The sequence below is a fragment of the Chiloscyllium punctatum genome, chromosome 5 (assembly GCF_047496795.1).
Source record: "Chiloscyllium punctatum isolate Juve2018m chromosome 5, sChiPun1.3, whole genome shotgun sequence".
Classification (NCBI taxonomy): domain Eukaryota; kingdom Metazoa; phylum Chordata; class Chondrichthyes; order Orectolobiformes; family Hemiscylliidae; genus Chiloscyllium; species Chiloscyllium punctatum.
The window spans coordinates 101,106,912-101,128,879 of NC_092743.1; the positions used below are offsets into that span (position 1 = coordinate 101,106,912).

Genomic DNA, 21,968 nt, shown 5'->3' on the forward strand with positions numbered 1-21,968 from the left:
CACCACAAATTCTTGAATATGCTAAGATACGGTCTAATCTTTAACTTTCTTGATAACTAAAGTACATTGCTTCCAACATTGAAAATGAAATTGATATTTCTGTAAAAAGCACTCATAGCATTTCTAAGAAGATTCCTTTTCACTTTAAAATAACAAAGCTTTTCCATTCAGTGTTATGATCAATTCCATTAGTACCTCACCAACGTAATGTGTAACCAAGGAAACATTACTATTCAGTACTTCTTTTGATCAGCATTGTGTTGACTGCTGTAGGGACGTCTGTCTCTTTATTAATAATGCTTTGTCAGTGTATCAAAAGTAGTATGAGGCAGTATCTAAGGTCAGGCATAAAGTGAGGTTCCATACCATGATTGGAAAGTCTTGTTTTTATTCTCACAGTCATTTACACTCAAAAATCTGTAACTTGAAAACCAGTAGCCCCAGTATTTCCTTGAACACCATGGATTGAATCTTTTTCTCAATCTAACTATGCAGCAGAACTGCTGCAATGGTGAGCTGATGATGGGGAGCCAATGGGTAATGGACCAATTACCTGTCAGTTATTTAAGTTAAGTGTAGGAGAACCAGAATAGGGAATAAGATAGATTACAGTCAAATTAGATGCAGAACATTGTATTGTGTGAAGAAGGCAGGCGAGGAGATACCAAAGAAAAGCAGGAAGATTAAATTTAAATATGTTCAATTTGAAGTATGAACCTCTTGGAACGATTTCCTAGTTACAGGATTGGGAATCAATATTTTTGTTCTAGTCTTATTGGAATGGAGCTGTTGAGTGGATTTTGCAGAATATTTACTCCACTATTAATTGTGTCCTTACCTCACAAAATGCTACAAAGTTCAATTAATACAAAAAGGATAAATCCAGCCATTCGTTGGAGCTCACGGGGAGTTTGATTACAAGATCCTGGAAGTGCAGTGCAAATCATGCAGGAGTAATTCATGATCATGACTGATCCACTTCTTCATCCATACCAATGAATGATTTACTCTTAAAATTGCAGCCAGTACCCAGTCAGGAGGAGCCTGACTTACAGGAAGGTCCTGGCTCTCACTTAGGGCCAGTCTGGCAGACCCAAGCAATGGGGGTAGGATTGGCAAGGCAATGAGTAGGGTAAATGTTGGACCGTCTGGGAAAGAATACAGTGGGAAGGGGCTTTATGCCCCCAGTGGGTACAGGGTACCTGATCAGAAGACAACTGCACACAGTCCACCGATGATGGCTTGACCTGACACCCTGGACACTTGGTAGCAACCTGCCCCATATCAGGTAAAATACTGAAGGGCAGGTGAAAGAGGGTAAACAACTGCTGCCATGACACTTAATTGTATAGCCCCCTTTCCCCTACCCCCCCATCACCTGCCAACCTGCCCTCAGCAGGGAAATTCCAGCCCTAGTACCAGTCATGTTGGCCATTTAATTATTGTTTTCTACCTTTGAGAGAAGGAAATCTATCATCCTTACCCAGTTCTCCTGTACCTTCTCAAGGTCAATAAAAGATGAGGAAGACAATGGCAACCTCCCATCTCACAAAACAAAGGATTCTATCAAGATGGTCGACTCTATGTTAAGTATCGCCAGATTTTGCTGAAGAACTCCACTCTGGTATTGCAGTTGGATTAGCAGGAGGAGAAAGTGCACATTTTGCTGGCTTCTGTTTTCTGTTGGCCCGATTCTTGGTCAGCTAAGCTCTTCATTTTTACTTGGCTCCTCAACGTACCTCCAGAAGTCACAGCAATCACTGGCTATCTCTTTGTAATCAGTATCAATGTCCACTAGCTTCAGCTCTCACTGATCACAGATTAGCTACTGGTCAAGGTATGGGAGCCCAACCGTTTGCAACCCAGTGAACAGTTCATTGTGCAGAAGGTCTTTGTGTATCGACCAACGAATTTGGCTGAGCCAGCGTAAAGATATTGCTTAGCAATGACTATATGCAGTTAGCAAATTCCAGGAGCTCTGTCCTGACAAGAGGTGCTGAGGATAGTTCTGAGACAGGGAATGTGGAAAGAAAGGTGCACTGCGGATTCAATCTTGGTACAATTTGATGTTCTCAATCAGGCTGCCATTGTTCCACACCCACTTAGGCATAACAGCCTCAGCTTTTGTGATGATTCCAGCATCAACTGACAGATTGCTGTTGATTGCAGACCCGCAGTGTCACGATCAAAAATGCTTTAATAGCGACAAATGGCTGTGTGGCAACATCTTGGATCATAACATGTGCTTACCTGTTGCAGATGATCAAACCAAGCACTTACCAGTGTGAGAGATTTTAACTCTTTGAAGCTGATAGTGGTCCTCATTATGGAATGGTGGTGTGACTTCATCACCATAAAGCAGCTCTCCAGTAAGAACTTAGCACAACTTTGCCTTGTTTATTAGACAAGCAAGGCTGAACAGTTTTCCATCAGCTCTGATATGTAAGTAAACATCCTATATAGATTACCTGACAGCATATGGCAGCAGTAAAAGAGAACATTAAGCCAAAGACTGTTGATGCCAGAACTCAGTCGAGTTTGACCAGATTGTGAATATTAAAGGGATCCTCAGTTGCTTAGAAATAGCTGACTTTACCTATTGTGTTGTCATAGAAGGGGACCGCATTAAGCAGCTTAAGTGGTAGCCAATTTTCTGAAGAAGTTCAGAAGAAAGGTCATACCAGACATGATACGTTACCTTTATTTCTCTCCACAGATAATGCTGAACCTCTCCAGCATTTTCTGTGTTTGTAGCCAATTTTCACCAGCAGCTTAAATAGACTGTCTCTGTTTACATGGCTGAGGAAAGAAAAATCAGGACCTGAAGAAAAAACTCACAAACAAAGACAAAACCAATAACACAGGGGCATGGATAAAGAACTTATCAGACCGAACCCTATCAGACACAGAAAAAGCGGTACTAGTAAAAGGACTAAATTTCAATTACCGAGACGCTGACAAGAAGGATTTCCCAGAGGCATTAGAAACCACATTGAAGGACAACAAACTCACGGAAGAAACACAATAAACGATCAAACAGACAGTTGCACCTACTCTGAGCTGAAAGAGGGAAGGAAACAAACTGAACACACAAGAAAAGAAAGCCCTAGGAAACCTCAAAAAAGACAAAAGCATCGTTATATTACCTGCAGACAAGGGTCGGCTCACAATCATCCTGAACAGAAGGGACTACATAGAGAAAGCCAATGCACTACTCGCAGATGCCAACACCTACCAACAGGTGGCGCTAGACCCAACCCCACAACTAGGAAACAAAATTACATATCTCCTAAGAAAATTACACAATTCCAGACAATTAAATGAGACGGAATTCCAGAAAAATGCAACCAGACGGGACCAACACCCCACAATTCTACGGACTACCAAAATCCATAAACCAGGAGCTCCCGTCAGACCCATAGTCTCACTACCCGGAACACCAACTTACAGACTGGCCAAAGAACTACATGCAAGACTGAAATACCTAGTCACAGCACTCCATCCACTCCACCCAGGAATTCCTAAAAATCATCAAAAACACCAAAATAGAGGAAGACGAAACAATGATCTCATCCGACATAATGGCACTGTTCACCTCCATCAACATCGACCTGGCAAAGGAAACACTTACCACACTTTTAGAAGAGACCATCACACACACCCCAACCACCATCACTCACATTACCAACGAAAACATCATGAAGCTAGTGGACCTGTGCCTCACCATCCACTTCACTTTCAACAACGTGGTCTATAAACAAACCAACGGCACACCCATGGATTCTCCGCTATCAGGATTCATAGCAGAGGTGGTGACTAGAACAAACAGCCCTACCAACCATCAAACCAAAAATCTGGGTCCGCTACGTAGATGACACCTTTGTCATCACAAAACAAAACAAGATAGAAGAGACATTTAACATCATCAACAACACCCTCACAGGCATAAAGTTCACCAAGGAGGAAGAAACCGACAACAAACTCGTATTCCTGGATGTCACAGTCGAAAGAAAGGACAACGGAGAACTACAAACCTGCGTATACAGAAAACAAACAAACACTGACCAAATACTTAACTACACCAGCAACCATCCCAACACACACAAACAAAGCTGTATCAGAACACTATTCCAACGAGCCACCACACACGGCAGCACAGATGAACTTCGGAAAACAGGAGAACCACCTACACAACATATTCGAGAAGAATGGATACTCAAAAAGTACAGTCCGCAGATTCCTCAAGAACAAACCACGACAAGTAGACCAAACACAGCCAGAAATCCTAACCAGCTTATCATACATCAAAGAAGTTTCAGAAATGACAGCCAGACTACTAAGACCCCTCGGAATCCTAGAATCACACAAACCCACCAACACACTCAAACAAAAACTAACAAACTTAAAAGACCCAGTACAACCCATGGACAAAACCAACGTCATCTACAAAATTCCATGCAAGGACTGCCACAAACACTACGTAGGACAAACAGGAAGAAAGTTAGCCACCAGGACACACGAACACCAGCTAGCCACAAAAAGACACGACCCTCTCTCCCTCATAGCCCTACACACGGATGAAAAAAACCACCAATTCGACTGGGACAACATATCTATCCTGGGATAGGCTAAGCAAAGACATGCCAGAGAATTCCTAGAGGCCTGGCACTCCAACCAACAACGCCATAAACAAACACATAGATCTCGATACCATCTATCAACCCCTCAGAAAACGAACAGGAAATGACATCACCACAAACCCCAGGAACCCCATCCAGGACAAACCTATAAATAGAAAGCAGGAGACAACAGCTTTGCTTCACTTGGAGGTCGCCACTGATGATGTTACCTAGCCAGGTAATGAAACGTCTGGATATCAAATCTACAGCTCAGCGAGCAAACCTACACCCTAAACCTCAACCTGAGCTACAAACCTTCACAAACCTGAATAACTTGGTGAAATTGATGAAGGCAATATATATTGGTCTGCTTTGTTCAAGGTATTTCTCCTGAAGCTTTTGGAGTAAAAGGCTCATGACTAAGAATGTCAATTATCAATCTTCCTGTTCTAAAACCATGCTGGGATTCAAGGTTGTGCATTCAGCCACAATCTGCAGGCTTACAAGGGCAACATGGTTAAAAATATTTCCCAAAATGCTAAGCAAGGCGATGACTCGACTGTTGGTACAATCACTGATATACCCTTTCATGGAGTCGAAATCATTGCACATCATGTGTGTGGTGGGGCATAGCTCTCTCTCTCTCTCTCTCTCTCCAAAACAGAGAGAAAGAAGGTTGTGCAGATATTGCAGGAGTGCTGATTTCCCATGTGAACTCGCAGTACAGCATCGGCACCTGGAAATTTGTTAATGGAAAGTGAATTAACAGCTTTACTAAGCTCTTCCACCATGAATTTAATATCCACTCCATCATTACAGGCAGGCTTTTATTGGTATCTAGACCTTCCATGGTTAAAGTGTCCACTCCAAAGTTCAACTGTTCCACCTAACTTTCCAAATGTTAGCTGCTGTTAGTGACGACCTCTAATACCTTTGTTTGTACTTAAGTTCTTATCTTTATTGATGGACTTGTTTGCCTTTTTGATTCTGGCATTGACTGGGTCAAAGAACGTTACGAATGTCAGGCAAAAATGCAACTAGTAGTCACTGTTGGACTTTACTTCAAGTGGATGTTAGTACATTCAGAGTCTTCTCATTCAGGTCTTTGTTAAAAATAATGGGAGTAGGTTGTGTGGTTTCAATGCTGAAAATGTGTTGCTGGAAAAGCGCAGCAGGTCAGGCAGCATCCAAGGAACAGGAGAATCGACGTTTCGGGTATCAGCCCTTCTTCAGGGCTGTGTGGTTTCAATGACAGACTCCAACACAGTGATGTTAAACTCAAATCTGTTACTATTACTTTCCAAATACTGAGACAACATTATTGTAGATGGAGTGTCTAGGTATATTCCATTTTGCTTTTACACACTGTGAGCAAATTCCAGAAAACATCTAATCAATAGAGCTGAGGAACTGTTGGGTTTTATTTGGGTGGGCAAAATGAGTGACATTAATACAAGGAAAGAATTTATTGTTTTTGAAAAACTTTGAGGTTACCTGCTGTTTAAATGCTGAGTATACCAGTGGTTCCCACATGCTGTCAATGATTAACAATGAAAGCATTGTGTCATGTGGAGGTGCTGGCATTCAGATATGTACAAAATCTGTTCAGGTGGATATTATAAAACATGAAATGACACTATTTGAAAACTAATGTTATGCTGTCTTGATTTCATAATTATTATTCCTCATCTAGCCAACATCACCAAAATAGAAATGAGTCGCTTATTTATTCATTTCACTTGGAAATGGAAAGTTACAATTGTTATAATAAATTTTATAAGTAATCCATTAGTTATGCAGTGGTTGTCTGAGAATCAGGTGGGGTACTATGTAATTGGGAGCATTTCTTTTCAAATGCTTAATTCCCTCTTAAAGACATTGATTGCCTCATCTGAACATGGATGATGCCATGATATCTTACATTGATACTTGGCCTGAAAGGAAGTGTTGATGATGCTGAGTTAATTCAAAGATAAAAGATCAAGATGCCATTCACAGGATGGGAGATGAATGCACACTAATTGATTTTCTGCACGGTGAGGACAGTGGAACAATATGGTGAGTCAAATACCTAATGCTCCACATGCAAGTGTGACATAAAGGCCCTAAACATTGATTCTCTTGCATGGGAGACATTCACTGAGAATGGAGAAAAGTGGGAGCATCACCTGGAGGCTGACATGTACCACCAAAGTAATTAGTGATAACAGTAACTTGCCAACTGGTGCCAACACTGCAACCAACAACTCATAACAACACCTCGTAACCACTGCATGTGTGCTACATGGGTAGAACATGACTCTCCTGAATTAGTCTTTGTAGCCATATGAGGTTTCCCTGTCCATGTGTAACGTGTTAGGTTCCTATGACTGCTCTTGATAAACTTTTGTCTCAGTGTTCACCGCTATTATTGCTTACCACGATTTCTAGCTGTTAAGCTAACTCATAATATGAAACTAACTCGTGTCGTTGGGGCTGATTGCCTGCCCCTCGTCTGCGGTTATGTCAGAGCCTGGGTGTCCCTGGAGAAAGAACATATGATGTCCACAAACATCCTTGAGACTTTCAAGAAAACATGGGCACCTCAGGGAGTGGAGTGTATTATTTCCCCCTCCAACTCTATTTTGATTTGTTCCCTGTTTGATCATGCAGCATTGCCCTCTGAGAAGAGCACTGCTTATCACTGGCCACTCGGGAGTTTCCTTTCTTCCTGGTATGGAATATAAATAAATATTTACACACTTGTTGTTTTTCACTGTGAAAAAAAAAGAAAAAAATTGAGGCTAAGGAAGTTATGTGGATTATCTGTTTTTCACTATTGAATGTGGAGTAGCCTTTAGCAGACTCTAATGCTTTGGTACATGCTTTCTTTCAAAGAAAGTTTGGAACAAACTGTGGTTGGCACCCCAGCTACAACATTCCCTCATGTTTCTCAATAAAGGAGAAAGTCCTATTCATCTTAATATTTTTCTCAGAACTGGCAGATACCACAATCCTACCAATCATCCTCACTGAATTAAACCATTTCAAGATGAATCCAAAATGTATCTGAAGATATTATTGCACTTTTACAAAGATGGTAATGAATCATCATCCAATTGCCATGTTCATAAGTCTTTGCCTGAATTACTGCTTCTTTACCTTACACTAGACTACCGGTCTATGCATGCTGGCAAAATCGTTTCAGCTCCAATATATCTATTCTTAATTAATGCTATCCTTTATCAACAGCAACTTGCATTTATACTGCAAATTGAATATAGTGAAACTTTCCAAGGATCTCCACAGGACTGTTAGAAAGCAAAGTTTGACTCTGGGTCACATAAGGAAAAATGAGGACAGTTTGGTCAAATAGACTGGGCGACAGTTTCGGTGGCACAGTGGTTAGCACTGCTGCCTCACAGCGCCAGAGACCCGGGCAACTGTCTGTGTGGAGTTTGCACATTCTCCCTGTATCTGCGTGGGTTTCCTCCGGGTGCTTCAGTTTCCTTACACAGTCCAAAGATCTGCAGTTTAGGTGAATTGGCCATGCTAAGTTGTCCATAGTGTTAGGTGAAGGGGTAAACGTAGGGGAATGGGTCTGGGTGGGTTGCTCTTCAGAGAGTCGGTCTGGACTTGTTGGGCCAAAGGGCCTGTTTCCACACTGTAAGTAATGTAATCAGATAGATTTTAGGGAGAGTCTTGGCGTGTGTGAGAGAGAAGGTACTGAGGTAGTAGGAGGGATTAGAGAAGGAATTCTACAACTCAGGGCTGACAGTTGAAGTCAAAATCACCAATGGTGGTATAATTAAAATGGGGACTGCACATGGGGCCAGATTTGGAGTAGCACAGAGATTTCAAAGGATGTAGGAGTGGAAAAGTCATCATGCAATCAGCTTACCTTCTTCTTAGATGTTTCTGATTTCTTCGACATATTACGTAATTTTTTGTGCAAGTGATTCAGCACCTGAAAGTAGTAGAATATTATCATAAGATTGCTGAATAGTCTGCAATTAGCACAAGTATTTCTTTTAGTTATTTTCCTCAAAAAAAAACTAAATTAGCGATGAAAATTGAAAATGCTGCTAGCACTCAACAGGTTACACATCAAAGGTGTTAAAAGCTAGTGTTTCAGTCCAGGTGACCGTACATCTCCAACAAGAGAAAATGTAACCATTTCTTCCTTTGATATTCAATGGTATTATCACTGCTGAATACCTCCACTATCAACATTCTAGGCATTACTATTGACTAGAAACTTGATTTAACTAACCAAAAAAATACTGTGGCTGCGAGGATAGATCAGAGGCTAGATTGGCTGAGACACATAATGCACCTCCAGTCACCCCAAAACCTGTCTGCCATCCACAAGGCAGTGTGGCAGAATACATGTGAATACCATTTACATGTTGCACTGCAGTAACTTACCGTGGTGTCTTCACAGCCTTCCATGATGTATGAGCATTCTGCTCATCATGTTCCATTTGCAGGTTTTTATTCTGAATCTCTCCGTAGTTCAGTATTAAACTATGTAGGTAATTTGCCTTCTCATTTGCCCTGAACCATTGCATTTTTAGTGAAGCTAACACAATTTTTTCCTATTTGAGGAGTGCATCTTCCTTGGCATGATCTCTGAAAAAGTTGCTGAGGACTTTCCTGGGAAGATAAGAAGTCAAATATTCTGCTTGGAACTTTTCTCTTCCAGTCGCCTCAGCATTTAAGATCAGACTTTCATTTGTCGTAACTATTTGTTCACCAATCATTGTTTCACTTTGAATTATATCAGTTTTAGGTTTGTTGATTAGCTCAAATGGATGTACAGTTTATTGTCTACCTTATTGCTTGTGTTGCCTTCAAAGATTTGCTGATTATAGTGTAGAATAGTCATTTTATTGTCATGTGTATTTTTACAAAAAGAAATACATTGGAAATACAGAAATACATAAGTCGCCATACCATGGCATCTAAATTAATGACAGAAGTCATAAATTAGAAGAAGAAAAAAGATAAAAAGTTCATCACAGTTCAAGTAACGGCTCCAGGGTTCAGGGTGCACTGGAAAACCAGGCCAAAACTGCCTGACAGGACTGGACCAAGATCTCAGCTCCAGGATTGGACCTTCATGTTGGGCTGCTAGAATATCCGGAATCTGCTGAAGAAGACCTCCATGATGGGTCAAGGCATCCACGCCGAAGCAAGAATACACTCCAGGCTGATACTGCCCTTCCTGGACAAGATCACCACACTGGGAGACTGCTCCTCCTGGTTGAAACCGTCACACCAGGAGACTGCCCCCACCAGGAGCCAGGGCTATCACGCCATTCTGGGCTGTTTGAAGCCACCTCATTGCTGGGCCTGGTCTAGGAAAAGCTGGATTCTGGATTAGTGGTGCTGGAAGAGCACAGCAGTTCAGGCAGCATCCAAGGAGCTCTGAAATTGACATTTCGGGCAAAAGCCCTTCATCAGGAAAGGCTGCCTGCAGTCAAAGTCATCAAAAGAAGGTAAGGGGACCATAATAAGTGGAAATATTTTTTAAAACGCATAGAAAGGGGAAAGGAAGTAAAGTGAAAGGATTGACAAGCTCCGGACTCATCTTATTATTACAGTCTGAACTTTCTTCAATGTTGATAACAATGGACAACATTTCTATCAGTTCAATATAGTCACAGTTTTCCATTTTGTATTCCATTTCTATGCTACTTAACTATGTGATCTGCCTGCATTGCTCGCAAGACAAAACTTTTCACTGTGCCTCAGTACACATGACAATAAATTCAATTCAATTCAATTCAATTCAGTTTTGCTGGGAGTGTGAAACCAAATTCACCTGCCAACACAGTCAATCTAACTGCATTCTGTTTTCTGTTTAGATTTTGTCTTAAGTCGACACAGGCCAAAGAAATCCTCTACCAGTTGTCTCTTGACCAGTTGCTCTACAACCAACTGTTCCTTAACTGACTGTTCGTTTGCCCATTGTTCCATGGCTAGCTGATCCTGTTTTATGATGTTAACTAGTTTAGTAAACTTTTGACACTTGAAGAAGATGGAGGTCAAAACATGGTTTCATACTCAATAGCAAAAATATTAAATTCTAATCTTAGTGGATGATGAAACAAGACTCCCACCAGTGAATAGCTAGTGACCATTTTATATGGGTTATCGTTCATTATCACCTTCTTTACTACCTATTCTTGTCTCACAAGTATGCTGCCTCCCACCCTCCCACCCATCAGACAGAAGGTATGTGGCAAGTATTACTGACACAAAAGTCTGAGCGATTACCTGACAACTCCAGCTCACTGCTTACTCCTCCAGAGCTCCACTTTGCTCTCCTGCCACCAACATCTCAGGGCATATTGCACAGGCAGTGCTCAACAACCCCTCACCCATGCACATTAGCATTCAATACATTCCATTGTCATTGCATCATCATAACATATCTCCTGTCCATTAGCAATATGCATTTGCATTTCAATGCTGCAAGTTTGACAGATGGAGTTTAATTCAGATAAAAGCAAGGTGCTGCATTTTGGGAAAGCAAATCTTAGTAGGACTTATACACTTAATGGTAAGGTCCTAGGGAGTGTTGCTGAACAAAGAGACCTTGGAGTGCAGGTTCGTAGCTCCTTGAAAGTGGAGTCACAGGTAGATAGGATAGTGAAGAAGGCGTTTGGTATGCTTTCCTTTATTGGTCAGAGTGTTGAGTACAGGGGTGGGGAGGTCATGTCGCGGCTGTACAGGACATTGGTTAGGCCACTGTTGGAACATTACATGCAATTCTGGTCTCCTTCCTATCGGAAAGATGTTCTGAAACTTGAAAGGATTCAGAAAAGATTACAAGGATGTTGCCTTGGTTGGAGGATCTGAGCTACAGGGAGAGGCTGAACAGGCTGGGGCTGTTTCCCCTGGAGCGTCGGAGGCTGAGGGGTGATCTTTTAGAGGTTTACAAAATTATGAGGGGCATGGATAGGATAAATAGACAAAGTCTTTTCCCTGGGGTCAGGGAGTCCAGAACTAGAGGGTATAGATTTAGGGTGAGAGGGGAAAGATATAAAAGAGACCTAAGGGGCAACTTTTTCACGCAGAAGGTGGTACGTGTATGGAATGAGCTGCCACAGGATGTGGTGGAGGCTGGTACAATCGCAACATTTAAGAGGCATTTGGATGGGTATATGAATAGGAAGAGTTTAGAGGGATATGGGCCAGGTGCTGGCGGGTGGGACGAGATTGCTATGGGATATCTGGTCGGCATGGATGGTTTGGACCAAAGGGTCTGTTTCCATGCTGTACATCTCTAAGACTCTATAATAGCACCTTTCATTGTTACCCTGTTGCCAGGCTACTTTACACGCAATGACAGACACCCAACTCATTGGTTGAACTCGGGTATACCTCACTGCTTCTCAATTGTGCACTTAGCATTCACTCTCTTTGTCGCTTCAATGCTTAGCCAAGCGCAGCCAGGCCTTGTCTTGCCCTTGGTGCCTTACCCACTAAGAAGAGCATTAAGTCTCTCAGAACGTCTATCCGGGCTTGCCTTTTAGCTCAGACCCAAAGCCAGGCAGCTAGTTATGGTCACCAGCAGTTATCAATCAAAGGGTTGGACATGATGTTTTATGCTATCGTGCTATATTAATCTCATATCAGGACCATAGCAGTCACAGTACACAACAAATACCCTACACATGTTTCAAATGAATAGCCATGTCTCATAGGCTCAAGAGAGTGGTCTTCAGAAAGGTCCAGCAAGACAGCTTTCAGTAAGGGAGTTGGTGCAGTAAGATAAGGGCAGCCTCTAATATAAGTCCGGATGTTTGAGCATGGTCAGTCAAGGTCCTCAAGGTGGTCAGGGTCAGGCAAGTCTTGACCTTTACATTCCAGGGATGGGCTACTCAGCTCTGTGAGTCCAATATAACCAGTCCAGGGAATCCCAGGGAATGTACAGATATAATTCAGGGGTTTGCTTACTCAATGTTCAGGGATTTCTGGCTAAGTCAGTCATGGGGGTGGGCTATGGTCTATCCTTAGGGTCAGTAAAGTCAAGGGTAGGGGCTATCAGGAGCCTCTGTTGTGGGAGAGAATCTGGGAAACATCCTTGTGGGGCTTGGAGGCAAACATTCACGGAATTCAAGAGGTCAATTCAGTATATATGTTGGGGGAAGGGGAGACAACAGTAAATGAATGATAAAAAGGTAATGAGGGAGAGGGAGTCATCAACAGTCAGTAGTTCCCTGGCTTTGATAGGGGGACAGATCCTAAATAGAAGGGTCGAGTAGGGACTCTTTTCTTTTATTCAGTCGGTGAATGTGGATATCCCTGGCTGAGCCAGCATTATTGCCCATCCCTAGTTGCCCCGACAGGGTAGTGGTGAGCTACTTTCATGAACCATGACAGTCCATATGCTGTAGGTAGACCCACAATGCTGTTAAGAAGGGAGTTACAAGACTTTGACTCAGCGACACTGAAGGAACAGTAATATATTTCCACATCAGGATGGTGAGCGGCTTGGAGGGGGACTTGAAATTGGTAGTGTTTCATATATCTGCTGCCTTTAACCTTTAAGATAAAGTGGTCATGGGTTTGGAAAGTGCTGTCTAAGGAGCTTTGGTGAAATTCTGCAGTGCATCTTGTTGATAGTACATACCTGCTGCTAAAATAACAAGTGCAAAATGAAGATGAAATCGGCCGTGACCACATCCAGAGTGAGTGGAATAAGTTAATTCATTCTGAGAGGGAGGCAGATTCACTTTTAGATTAGATTACTTACAGTGTGGAAACAGGCCCTTCAGCCCAACAAGTCCACACCGACCCTCTGAAGAGCAACTCACCCAGACCCATTCCCCTACTCCTAACACTACAAGCAATTTAGCATGGCCAATTCACCTAACCTGCACATCTTTGGACTGTGGGAGGAAACTGGAGCAAGCCCACACAGACATGGGGAGAATGTACAAACTCCACACAGACAGTTGCCCGAGGTGGGAATTGAACCGGGATCTCTAGTGCTGTGAGGCAGCAGTGCTAACCACTGTGCCACCATGCACTTTTGAGTGATGACAATCCATTCAGAGGGCAACTGCATTACGCAGACTCCAATACAATAATAATGGAAAGCCTTGGAGGGCACTACAGGTTGTGTGAACCTTAGGCATTAACTGGCTGTCTGGAGTCCAAATCCTTGCCCTAAGCACTTTTGATGGTATCACACAATATTGGAAATCAATATCACTAATAGCTATAATGCATTAGCAATGTTTTGCCACCTGTAAAGATTGACCCTACTAGCAATCACCTACCATTTATGTGTAGCCTGATATGGTGCAGGAGAGACTCAATTCATACACATCAAATATCATGCAGCACAAAGACTAGATGGGGTTTGTACATTCAATGTTGCAGTTGCAGTTGCAGTTGTAGCTAGTCGGAGACTCACACATGCACAGCTGATGAAGAAAGATGAACACATATTTACAAATGTTAAAAATTATTTACATTAGTGTGTCACTGGTGCCACCTATGTGCTCTCAGAAGGTTTTCTTTCTTTCCCTCTCACTTTGTCTTGGTACAGCCTTGTGTCTATAGCTGAACTAGACAGAGTCTGCCCTAGAGTGGAGTCTGTTTGCCTTTGTGGTTTGGTTTGGCAAGGCTAAGATATGTGTGTAGAGGCCTAGAGGCATGCATGTATTCTTCTCAAAATCTCACACAGGGTTGAAAGTGCAGGCAGAGTGGAGGTAGAAGGTCTAGCCACCTCTGAAGTGTCCCATGAAGACATATCTGGTGGGACCTGTAGGTGTCTCCTCCTCTGGCAGAGTGCCTACCCACCATCCTATTTCCTTGTAAGGAAGGGGCAGTGAGCTCAAAAACCCTACCCCCTTTTGCCTTGCCATAGCCACTGAGCAACAGTGGATAGAGCAATGGAGAGTAGATTGATGCACATGTCTACCAGACTCTGAGACTGCTGGACCTGAGTCTTCTTGGCAGCCTCAACCTGTCTATGGAGGCAGTTAAACACTTCCATGCCTGAGACCACAGGGTCGCAGTAAGTGAGTGAGCAGACAGTGCAAAGGCCTTGCAGGATTGATGAGAGAGACTGAGTGAGAAAAGATGCTGCATGCTACAGTGAAAGTGGTAGAACATGAGCCTTGCTGGGAGGTAAGTGCAGTAGAAGAGATATAATAACAGTGAGATAGCAGAGAGAAGGCGATGGCACTCATACTGATGGAGAACACTAGGTATTCCTCTGGACCTCTGATGCCTCACTGATCTGTGCAGCAATCTTAGAGAATCTGGCAGCCCATGGTGTGATGCCCTCTGCTGCTGGTCCTGAGGGATAAGGCCTGTTCTTACCTGCACCACCCCATCACTGGGACTTTCAGTTCACTGACCTCAAAGTGAGTTCTAATTTCTCCTTGTCTGCCAGTGTCTGGCCAAGCATCTCAAATCTTGCAATGCGGCTGTAAACGACCAGCCCTTTACCAGGTAAGGCGAGTGGGAGAATCAGGCTAGCATTAGACAGGTGGGTGCTATTGAGATGCAGTACCTAGATAATGACATGAGTTTGGGATGATATCATGAGAAAATTAATTTGTCCTCCCAGATAGAAGCTGTCCATGAAACTCAACAAGAAGTGACAAATAGCTCATTTCTGATAAGATTTAGGCCAGAGACTACAAGGAGGACTCTGTTTGATTTAATCATCTAAGATCCTAAGCTCTGTCCACACGTCTACATGATATTGACCTAATGGATAGTGCTTAAAGCCTTCCTCAGTGTTAACCCTTCTAACCACTTACATCCTTATACAACATTCTAAACCTGCAATCTCCACCTAGAAGAACAACAATAGCAAATATATGAGAAAATACCTACTGCAAGTTCCCATCCAGGCTACACATTATCATAAATTTGGAACAATACCATGGTTCCATCACTGTTTCTGGATCAAAATCCTGGAACTCCCTTGCTAACAACACTATGTGTGTACCTACATTAGATGGACTATAACTATTCAAAAAGGAAACTCACAGAAGGAGAAATTGGAGGTGGACAATAAATGTTGGCCCACGCAGAAATGCCCATATCCCATAAACAAATGCCATGTAATTATTCCTGTCCTTCATTCTATATTGTCTCTGCACTCCATCTTTCTTATTTGCACTTGCTTAGTAACAGCTTTACTTCCAGATTTCCACTACCTACATAGAATCATAGAACCCCTATAGTGTGGAATTAGGTCATTCAGCCCATCAAGTCCACACTGACCCTTGGAAGAGCATTCCACCCAGGGCCCAAACCCCTACCCTATCCCTGTAACCTTGCATTTACCATGGCCAATCCACCTGCACATCTCTGGACTGTGGGGAAACAACTTGAGCATCTGGAGGAAACCCACAGAGACACAGGGTAAATGTGCAAACTCCACAGAGACAGTTGCCCAAGAGTGGAATTGAACCTAGGTCCTTGTTGTTAAGAGGCAGCAGTGTTAACCACTGAGCTACCATGCCATTGCCATTTCTTTAACTGAAATTTCCTTAAAAATCCTGGTGATTGTTTCCAATGTTTAAATCTTTTGACAGGTAAAACTGGAGCTCCAACAACAACTGAAATAAAGTGAGCAGAAAACATTGCATCTGATACACTTCCAAAACCAAACAAATCACCATCCAGAATGCTACACATGGAACTCAACAGGTAAGTAACTAAGAAATGAGTTCACCTTGTCTGTAACTATATTTTGTAATCAAACTCCAAGCCTAAATAACGACATTAAAGCTGTGATGAACACATTTTCAAATAAAAGAACTAGGCAAATTACAAGATTGAAAGCTGTTGTATAATGCATGAAAGAATATTGCTAATAAACTTTCTGTATTTTTAGTAAAATAAATCTGTATTAACATGAGTTTTTTATATCTTTTTTATAGAAAAATGTTTATTAAGTTAGGGAAAATTGATATACTGAAGGTAATTCCTACAGTGTCCCAATGTTCAGAGCTGTATGCAAGTTTCTACCTCTTGGCGTACACAGAGGTGTACAGCTATAGGTAGAAGGAAAGAAAATTTAAATATGCAGATATGTGCTTCTCATTGCAAATCAATGCAATTATTTAAAAACCTGACAGCACTTTTGTCCATTGTGCACAGATAAACTTGGGGAGTTTAATTTACGAAAGTATAAAGGATTGATGCAGTTGTGAGGCTGTATATTACTGAGATAGAGAATGCACTTTGATGCAACAATTTACATTTAAATGAAAATCTCTATCCCTTTATTTGGATGGTTTGAAAACCTGTAGCTCCCAAACAATTTAAAATGCAAAACTAAATCAATATTTTACGAGCTACTGCACTGGTGATCTGAAGCAATAGAATATCTATAATCCATCAAAAGGTTTCAGATAGTATTGAATGGGAGGAACGGTTTCAATGGCAGGAGGTCAGTTTCATCATGACAGAGAGTTAAAATAATTGTCAAAAAAGCCAGGACAGAGAGAAAAAAATATATTTACAACATGAATTTTTATGATCTGAATGAGCTACCTGAAAGCTTTTTACTTGTTTGTGTTTAAGTCCAATGTGATTCTTCTTCAGAACCATAGGTGCTGCCAGATCTGATGAGTTTCTTCAGCACTCTGCTTCAATTTCAAACCTCCAGTATCCATCATATTTTATTTTTATAAAAACAGGAAGTGTTCAGACTCCTGGTGAAATGTTCCAATATATCTTGTTCTGAAGTCATAACGTATCTCAAGATTGGTAATCAGGAATGTTTTTAACCTGAACTAGATCATGCTGATTACCATCAAGTCATCTGAATACTGTATTGCAGCATCAGTTTACAACAGAGGCAAGTAAATGTTTTTCTGGCAGTTAGTGATCATCACATTAACCCTTTACTCAGAAAGAACTTCTCAATTCAGTATGTCAAGTGAAGCCATGTTTTACAATAAACATATTTAAAATCTCACTGGAAATGAGCACAAAACATTATTTCCAGTGCTTCTACAAAGAGTGATCAGAGAAATTGCTGCCTTTAGGTGAATAATCAATTTTGAAAGCAATCAAAACATTCATCTCACTTTCTGCTGAAAATGATTGCAAGTTGATAATAGGGAAACTTCTGCTATCGAGTATAAATATTGAATACTCCTGAATGAGTGACAACCTGGCCAGGTAGAAAGCAGCATCTGTAGCTCCTCAGCCATGTAGCTTCATTTCAAATTCTGAGAAGATTCCTGCTTAACCAGTGTTCACATTTTCCACTTCGCACACCAAGTATTCTTACAGTGATCTGTTATTGGAGAGCCAATTCACTGAAATGTCAGCAGCAGTTCTCTGTACCTGGATTAAGACTGATTAGGTTAAAAATAAATCATTTCATTTAGCAGCCTTTAAACAAAGAGAAGGGTGGTAGAGAGAAATGGAAAGACAGCTTTATTTCATAGTTATAGCCTGGAAATGAAATGAGCTATTCAATGAAGATCAAGAGTGATGAGAATGTGGAATAAATAATCATAGGGAGACGATATCGTCAATAGACAGATATATTTAGGAGGAAGGTAAAGAATCATATGGAGAGAAGGCAATAGAGATGTATAAGCATTAGATTTAGATGAAGAAAGATGGTGAAATCTCAAGAGGCATATAAACGCTACATGGGCTGCTTTATGCCCCATGTCCAATGTAGTCTTCTGTATTTGGTTAGCTCATTCATTGTAACAACTATTCTCAATAACTGATTGCAATTTTTTAAAAATTAGTTTAATTTGTGACTTTTTTCAGGACGTGTCAATCCATAAGTTTTGTTTTCTTTCCACATTGCCTTTTATTTTAGAAAAGTCTGGTTAGATCTGTTCCTCACAGAACGGGTTGAGCTTAAGGTCTTCAGTGATCATGTAAAATAGATCTGAATTTTTGCTTTTGTTTGTTCTTTCATGAAGATGGCAAGGCTGGCATATATTGTCCATCTCTAACGGCCCTGGAGGAGGTAGTCATGGTGAGCTGCCTTCTTGAACTGCTGCAGTCTCGGAGGGGCAGGGACACCCACTGCTCTGTAAGTGAGGAAGTTACAGGATTCTGAACCAGTAATTATTAAACCAGCTCACATTGGCAAAAGAAATTGTTCACCTACCCATCCACAATAGAGATGCAAACATTTGCACTTGCGTGTAGGTCTGTGAAGTTGAACAAGTATTGCACGAGCTGAAGCTCATTCTTTCCCTAAACTGCAGTCTTGGACGAAATGGTCACAACTTAATGGTCACTGTCCAACAGGAAGGAATTGAGCAGATTGCAATCTTAGGGGTTGGGTTACAATGCCTCAGAGTCAAACTCCAATGTTTTTGTTTTCTTCATGTACTCCTGTACAGAACCGAACTGCTTTAGTGTATATACATATACATTTATGAATAAAATGTATTTTTTGAAATTTAAACAAAAACCTTCAATCCTAGCTGAATTTACAAGATTGATGTTCACTTAATCTTCACCCTCGCCCGGCGCAGCGTGTGTGTGTGTGTGTGTTTAATTTACAAAATCCAGTCAGCAAAGAATATGGATTCCCAGCAGTCAGAATCACCAACGTGCCTTCACAATAACATACACCCTTCCTGCTTTCACTGTCCTCTATCCCATGGAATGACAATGAAATCGGGATAAATTCGACTTGTATCAAAGTTACCTGGGCATGAGGTGAGGTTGGAAAAAAGTGCTTTGAATGATAGGGATGATTCCAAAAGAATGAATGAGTTTAATTCCACCACAAAACTATAACCACTTAAAACTATTAACCAGGGGCAGCAGGTTGGAAAGTGTTCTGTTTTTCTTAACCTTACCTTGGCGTAACAGTAACAGATGAGAAGGAGAGGCAGGAGGTAACCCACCACGAAAGTGGCCACCTTGTAGATCTGCCTGTGACTGAGGACGCTCCAGTTCTCCCAGCAGAAGGGACCCTGGTCTTTCTTGCGAACCAGCATGTGATAGTAAGCGACCGGCGAAGCGGTGGCCAGGGACAGGAGCCAGATGAAGATGACACTGAGCACGGCGTTCCTGGACACCCGAATGCAGGATGACTTCCGCGAGTGGACGATGGCGATGTAACGGTCCACGGCCATGGCCGACAGGGTGAAGATGCTGACCAGCACCGACACGGTGAAGAAATAGTGGACGAACTTGCAGATGAAGCCGCCGAAGATCCAGCGGGGCAGGACATAGTAAGTGGCCTGGAAGGGGATGCAGAACAGCAGGTAGGAGAGGTCAGCGATGCTCAGGTTGAGGATGAAGATGTTGGTGGTGCTGAGCGCTTTGCCCGGTGTGCTGCGGGCCAGCACCGTGATAACCAGCGAGTTGCCCAGGACCCCGAGGCAGAAGATCAGGCTGAAGATGAAGAGGACAATGAAACTGTCCACGCTGATCTGCTGCTGCTCTCCTGCGGCCGACTCCCCTGCCGCTGTCTCATTGCTCTCTATACTGCTTTGGTTCTCGTCCATATCGACCGACCAGGATTAAACTGTAACAATCAAGCACATTATTACACGGACATTGAGGACATTTGCAAAGTTTAAGATTGCTCGAAAATTAGTGAAATTTAATGAATTGCTTCACAGCTGAAAGACTGTTCAAACGCTGTTCTCTAAATCTTTTAATGAACACATCCCCAAAACTTAGCGTGTCTTGACTTGTAGTTTCTAACATTCACATCGTACCTACTTGTAGAATGCCGTTTGCCGAGGAGCTGGAATAACTGTTGCAATTCGCTCCTGCACCTTTTCCTCTTCCAATGATCCCCCTGCTCTCTCTGTCTGTCTATTTCACTCTGATTTCTTCCCCTTTCTCTACCTTGGTTTTATTTTAATATATATTTGGTCGGTAGCCGCAGAGAGGAGCTAATTCTCGTTTTCCACCTTGTCTTTATTGATTGCCGAGTAAGTGGGCGCCTCTGCTGCTAACTCAGTGCACGCTTCACAGCCTGCTGGCTTGTCTATGACAAGCATCTCTCTGGAGCTCTGAGCTTCCACGCTCTAGTCACACACACAGACACACTCCAGTCCCACGACCAGTTCTGTACTTGTGGTGAAAGTGACAGATATCATGCGAGAGAGGATTCACCCCCCATCCTTGAAAGTTTATTTTTTTGTTAGATAGTCACGGCATTGATCCAGAGGGAATGATATCCTGTATTTTTTTTTGGTTTGTGACAATTTTTCAAATCAAAGTCATCCCCAGATTAACACTCCGATGTAAACATTAGTTAGGCATTTGACAACAGATGCTAACCAGTGAGGATTTCTGTAGAGGAACGGAAATGAGAGATATTGTAGATTCAGGTACTTCCAAACAAAAGCACCCTTCTCACGAGCTATTTCAAATAGGTTTGTCGTCACCGCCTAAAAGAATAATTGCATTTATATGGTAACTTTTGGCGACCACCCGATCTCCCAAAGTCTACTTACAAGCAATCCAGTACTTTTGAAAAGCAGCAGCCAAAGTCACGCACAGCAAGATTCCACAACAGCAGTTAGTCATCATTATGTAGTCTGCGTGTTGCGATGTGTTTGAGGGATAGACACTGGCCGGGACAGCAAGAATTACTCCCTTTCCCTCCAAAGTAGCGCCGCCATCACTACATTGTCACCCCCACATACACACAGGAAAGACTTGTGCTCAAGTTCTGCAATAGGTGTGATGTGAATGATTGAAACAACAAGTCAAGGTCCACGAGAACGAAGGTCTTGGGGGTGAGGACAAGCCACACGTCTGACTATATAGCACTCTCTTATTACTGCACCACAATATCACCCGGGATTGCTGTGCTCAAGTCCTACACCGTTTGGCGGCTTGCAGTCATTGCTCAGTCCCTTGAGTTTCGGCTTTGAGAAGCCATGTTGAGGTTGTACAGGACATTGGTGAGGCCTGTTCTGGAATACTGGGTCCAGTTCTGGTCACCTTATTATAGGAAGAATATTGTTAAGCTGGAGAGGGTTCAGAAGAGATCTACCAGGATGCTGCTGGGCTTAGTTATAAAGAAAGGCTGGGATGTAGGAGCATAAGAGGTTGAGAGGTGACTTTACAGAGATGTATAAAATCATAAGGGTACAGATAAGGTTAATGAGAGGTGCCTTTTCCCTAGGGTGAGGGATTTCAAGACCAAGGCATATTTTTAAGGCGAGAGGAGAGATTTAAAAAAGACATGAGGAGCAAATGTACCACACAATGGGTGGAATGAACTTCCTGAGGAAGTGATGGATGTGGGCACAGTTACAATATTTAAAAGACACTTAAATAAGTACATGAATAGGAAAGGTTTGGAGGGATATATACCAGGAGCAGGCAGGTAGGACAAGTTTAGTTTGAGATTATGTTCAGAATGGA

General features: G+C 42.2%; 1 protein-coding gene across 3 annotated transcripts in view; it reads right to left on the bottom strand.

Moving 5' to 3' along the window:
- galr1a (galanin receptor 1a) overlaps positions 1-20,587 on the bottom strand; it is a 46,345-nt gene extending 25,758 nt beyond the window's left edge. For all 3 annotated transcript variants that reach the window (XM_072570860.1, XM_072570859.1, XM_072570861.1), the window contains exons 1-3: positions 20,307-20,587; positions 19,433-20,106; positions 8,500-8,565 (exon numbers count right to left, since the gene is read on the bottom strand). In XM_072570860.1, coding sequence (XP_072426961.1) covers positions 8,500-8,565; positions 19,433-20,086 — 720 coding nt within the window. In that variant the 5' untranslated portion in view covers positions 20,087-20,106; positions 20,307-20,587. The remainder of the gene's footprint in view (positions 1-8,499; positions 8,566-19,432; positions 20,107-20,306) is intronic.
- Positions 20,588-21,968: the final 1,381 nt, after the last annotated feature.